We start from the raw sequence: 5505 nt of genomic DNA, 5'->3' as shown, positions 1-5505 counted from the left end.
TACAATCCTTTAAACTCTCATATCCCTCCATAAATCATCCAAACATAAGCTTCTCATGTATGGGTGATTTTCTAAACATGAACCGTAACATGAAATATGGGTAGAAATAGAGAGAGAAAGTTATCGAGATTTCAAAAATACGAAGAACATTAAAAAGGAGACTTGGGAGCACTTACTATTGAGCATGGAAAGCTTGAAAGCCCTAGCTATGGAGAACCCTAATTTTCAGCAGCAACATGGAGAAAATGAGCTGATTTTTGGCTTATTTTCCCCTTTTATTTCATTTATAAACCAAATGACCAAAATGCCTGTAAAGCCTTTTGTTCAAATTTTTCCATACAAGCCCATTTTTGTCCAAAAACTTAGAAATTGGGCAAATTGCTCTTTAAGACCTCCTAATTAATAATCCAAAGCAATTTCATACAAATTTCTTATAGAACACAAATTTTTCAACTTATTCAATTTAGTCCCTAATTCCTAATTGGACACCTTACACTTAGAATTTCCTCATGAAACATTAACACATGTATATATTCATATTCTAAACCTCTTAACAATCATAAAATAAATATTTGAATGTCAGATTTGTGGTCCCAAAACCACTATTCTGACTAAGCCCTATTTTGGGATGTTACAATTCTCCCCCTTAGGGACTTTCGTCCTCGAAAGTCTTACCAGTTAACAGGTTCGGATATTGACTCCTCATAGTGCCTTCTGGTTCCCAAGTGGCTTCTTCAACCCCATGTCTATACCATAATACCTTCACAAGGGCAATACTTTTGTTCTTCAATTGCTTAACTTCCCTGGCCAAGATCTTAACCGGTTCCTCACCGTAAGTCATGTCTAATTGAATTTCAACCTCTGCTGGGGTAATCACATGCAATGGGTCCGATCTATATCGACGTAACATGCATACATGGAACACGTCATGGATCTTCTCCAACTCGACTGGCAAAGCTAAATGATAGGCAACTGGTCGTATTCTCTCAGTAATCTCATAGGGTCCAATAAAATGAAGACTTAATTTGCCTTTTCTATCGAATCTCAAAACTTTTTTCCAGGGTGATACCTTTAAGAATACTTTGTCACCCACTTGATACTCAATTTCTTTTCTTTTCAAATTCGCATACGATTTCTGTCTATTTGATGTTGCTTTCAAACAATCTTGAATCACCTTAACTTTATCATCAGTTTCTTTAATCAAATCAACTCCAAAAATTTTACTTTCTTTAAGCTCTGTCCAATACAAAGGAGTTTGAAATTTTCGGCCATATAACGCCTCGTAAGGTGCCATATTTAAACTGGACTGATAACTGTTATTATAAGTGAATTCGACCAAAGGGAGATAATTTTCCCAACTACCTTGAAACTCGAGAACACAACATCTAAGTATATCTTCAAGTGTTTGAATTATTCTCTCGGATTGTCCATCGATCTGGGGGTGAAAAGCGGTACTAAAATTCAGTTTCGTTCCCAAAGCCGCTTGCAAATTTTTCCAAAATCGTGACGTAAATATCAAATCTCTATCCGAAATAATCAACAATGGCACACCATAAAGTCTAATAATCTCTAAAATATACAAATCGGCTAACTTATCTAGAAAATAATCTGTGCATACCGATATAAAATGGACCGATTTAGTCAATCTGTCGACTCTTACCCAAATAGCATCTTTCTTTCTCGGAGTCACTGACAACCCGGTTATGAAATCCATAGTGATCCGATCCCATTTCCACTCGGGGACCATAATAGGTTGAAGAAGACCAGAGGGTACTTGATGTTCAGCTTTAACCTATTGACAAATCGAACATCTTGTTACAAATTTTGAGATATCCCTTTTCATGACATTCCACCAATAAACTTTCTTCAAGTCATTGTACATTTTTGTACTTCCCGGATGGACTGATGTACGAATGTTATGTGCCTCATGCAAAATATTCTGGAACAACTCAGTATCCCTTAGAACACAAATTCTTCCCCTAAATCTCAAACATCCATCGAAGCCAATCTGAAAATCGGGTTCACTGGATGATTCACACTGAACTTTCCTAGCTTGAAATTTTTTATCGGATTTCTGAGCTTCACAAATCTGATGGAGAAGAGTCAGCCTAGTCCTCAATTCGGCTAAAATGGAACCATCATTACATAAGGCCATCTGTGTATTCATTTTCCTCAAAGTGAATAAATACTTCCTACTCAAAGCATCGACGACCACGTTCGCATTTCCCAGATGATAATCAATTATAAGCTCGTAATCTTTCAACAGTTCCAACCATCTTTGTTGTCTTAAATTCAAATCTTTTTGAGTCATCAAATACTTGAGGCTCTTATGATCGGTATAGACATGGCATTTTTCTCCAAACAAATAATGAGGCCAAATCTTCAAGGCAAACACTATGGCGTCCAATTCCAAATCATGAGTTGGATAATTCTTCTTATGGGGCTTCAACTGTCTCGAAGCATAGGCTACAACTTTTCCTTCTTGTATAAGCACACATCCTAATCCATTTAAGGACACGTCACTGTAAATTACAAATTCTTTCCTTAGTTCTGGTTGTAGTAGCACTGGCGCCTCAGTCAATAGCATTTTCAACTTTTCAAAGCTTTATTGGCACTTTTCTGTCTACTCAAACTTAACATCCTTTTGTAGCAACCTCGTCATAGGAGTGGCTATTATAGAAAATCCCTTTACAAACTTTCGGTAATAACTGGCTAAGCCCAAAAAGCTCCTAACTTCGATTACATTCCTTGGAGGCTTCCATTCAACAATGGCAGATACCTTACTAGGATCAACCCGAATACCATCACTGGAAACAATGTGGCCTAAAAATCCTACTCCCTGAAGCTAAAACTCACTTTTACTAAATTTGGCATATAATTGCTTATCCCTCAAAATCTGCAAAACAATCCTCAGATGTTCGACATGTTCTGTCTCATTTCTAGAGTAAATCAAAATGTCATCTATGAACACCACAACAAACTTTTCCAAGTACGGAGGAAGTATTCTATTCATCAAGTCCATAAACATAGTCGGAGCATTCGTCAATCCAAAAGGCATAACAAGGAATTCGTAGTGACCATACCTTGTTCTAAAAGTGGTCTTAGGTACGTCTGTCTCCTTAACTCACAGCTGGTAATAATCGGATCTCAAGTCTATCTTGGAAAACCATGTGGCTCCTATTAGCTGATCGAACAAATCATCAATTCTTGGTAATGGATATTTGTTCTTAATTGTTACCTTATTGAGTTGCCAGTAATAAATACATAATCTCATGGAACCATCTTTCTTCTTTACGAATAGCACAGGAGCACCCCAAGGCGAAAAACTGGGTTTCGTAAAACCTTTGTCAACCAATTCTTGTAATTGTGACTTTAATTCTTTCAACTTTGTCAGAGCCATCCTATATGGAGTGATGGAGATAGGTGCAGTTCCAAGCATTATCTCGATACCAAATTGAACTTCCCTAACCGAGGTAGACTTGGCAATTCTTCTGGGAACACATCCACAAATTCACATACAACAGGCACCGATTCAACTTTCAACTCAGACTCCTTCTTGTTCACCACATAGGCCAAATATGTTTCATATCCTTTCCTTATACATTTCTGAGCGGTCATCGAAGAAATTACGATTGGCAAGCCACTAAATTTATTGATTCAAATCGAAGGACTTCACTATTTTCATGTCTTAATTCCATAACTTTCTGTTTACAATCTACTATAGCACCATGAAATGTCAACCAATCCATACCCAAAATAACATCGGATTCATCAAACGGCAACAACATCAAGTCGGTCGAAAAACAAAGACCTCTAATCATCAAAGGGCATTTCTTGCATACTTTATCGGCTAAGACATGCTTGCCTAACGGGCTGGACACTCTAGTCACAAATTCTGTAGCTCCATAGGTAAATTCATGCTAGATGCCAATTTCATACATACATAAGAATGTGTAGAGCCTGGGTCTATCAAAGCAATAACAATAGTGTCATAAAGAGAAAATGCACCAGTGATCACGTCAGGCGGAGATGCTTCTTTACGTGCTCGTATGGCATAGGCTTTAGCCGGAGCCCTATCCTCATATCGTACTGCCATCTCTCGTGTCATGTTTTTGCTGCCAGCTCCAGTACCGATGCTTTTTGGGGGTCTCACCTTTGAAGCTGAACCACTCTGTCTTGCATTCTGAAATCTCTCGCCCATCTCAGGACAATCCTTAATAAAATGGTCTTGAGAACCACATCTATAACACGTCCCATCATTCCTCCTGCATGAGCCCAGATGACGTCTTCTGTAGTATTCGCATTCAGGTCAACGAGGTTTAGCATCTCCTACACTAGTTACAGATGTAGCCTGAGTCCAAAAACCCGAACTTTGCTTCTTACGATTTCTATGGAACGTCCTGTCGATGCATAAGAATAAGAATACACATCTTTAGCTTTATTAGACTGAGTCAGGGCCGATCTGCTCATCATTCTCTTTCACGTATCTCTAGCTTTCAAATCGGCTTTCTTCTTTTCCTTTGTCAATTCTTTAGCCTTACAAGCCCGCTCAACGATCACAACAAACTCCTTTAACTCAAGGATGCCTACTAACAGCTGGATATCTTCATTAAGTCCGTCCTCAAACCTCCTACACATCTTAGCCTCAGTGGGCACATACTCTCGGGCATACTTGCTAAGTCGGACGAACTCTCACTCGTATTCGGTAACCGACATGCAACCTTGCTTAATTTAAAGAATTCCTTACGTTTCTGGTTAATAAACCTCTCGCTAATATACTTCTTTTGGAATTCCTCCTAAAAGAAGTCCCAAGTAACTACCTCTTTAGGCACAACCGAAATCAAAGTCTTCCACCAATGATAGGCATCATCCCTCAACAAAGAAATAGCACACTTCAAACATTCTTTAGGTGTACAAGATAGTTCCTCGAACACCCGAATAGAATTCTCAAGCCAAAACTCAGCTCTCTCAGCATCATCCTCAGTGTTAGCTCTAAACTCCTCTGCTCATTGCTTCCAAATCTTATCCACAGGAGTTTTCAAAAATCTCATAAAATCTATACCTCGGGGCATCACGGGTACAGGCTGAGGGTTCGGAGGGGGTAAAGGAGGTTGTGTCTGAGTGACTGGGTTCGCACGGACGAACTTAGTATACCAATCATTCATCATTTAGAAGAAGGCCTCTCTAGCCTCCCCCTCTTGGCTCACAATTATGGGTCTACTCTCTTTAGGCACCGTCCCTTGAGCGGGGGTTGGTGCATTGCTTTTTACGTCACCTACTATAGCTCGGTTGGGATCCATTACTATATGAAAAACACAGTTCATTATTGTCAAGAGTCGTCATACTATCACAATTTACGCATGGCATGTATAGCTAGACTCAGACACATGCTACGTAGTTTAAGAATTGACTAAACTGTATCTCTGATACCACTAAGTGTAACACCCCTTACCCATATCTGAGATCGGGATAGGGTACGAGGCATTACTAGACTTAAACAGAAAC

The 5505-nt window shown here is 39.0% G+C and overlaps 1 protein-coding gene across 1 annotated transcript; it reads right to left on the bottom strand.

Annotated features, from left to right (window-relative positions):
* Positions 1-3886: 3886 nt before the first annotated feature.
* Positions 3887-4638, bottom strand: LOC107941947 (uncharacterized). Its single transcript, XM_016875571.1, has 2 exons — positions 4484-4638; positions 3887-4265 (listed from the first exon to the last, which is right to left on the bottom strand). The coding sequence occupies exons 1-2, from the start codon at positions 4636-4638 to the stop codon at positions 3887-3889; spliced, it is 534 nt and encodes a 177-aa protein (XP_016731060.1).
* Between the last annotated feature and the right edge of the window lie 867 nt (positions 4639-5505).

This window comes from Gossypium hirsutum, chromosome A08, assembly GCF_007990345.1.
Source record: "Gossypium hirsutum isolate 1008001.06 chromosome A08, Gossypium_hirsutum_v2.1, whole genome shotgun sequence".
NCBI classification, from domain to species: Eukaryota; Viridiplantae; Streptophyta; class Magnoliopsida; order Malvales; family Malvaceae; genus Gossypium; species Gossypium hirsutum.
Note: the sequence above shows the minus strand (reverse complement) of the source record. Positions and strands in the feature narration are given on the sequence as shown.

Excerpts from the sequence above, each read along its gene's own strand:
- LOC107941947 (XM_016875571.1), bottom strand. The coding sequence starts at position 4,638 with ATGTGTAGGAGGTTTGAGGACGGACTTAATGAAGATATCCAGCTGTTA. Across the intron at positions 4,266-4,483 it reads GATTTGAAAGCTAGAGATAC|GAGGAATGATGGGACGTGTT; the intron begins GTGAAAGAGAAT and ends GGGCTCATGCAG.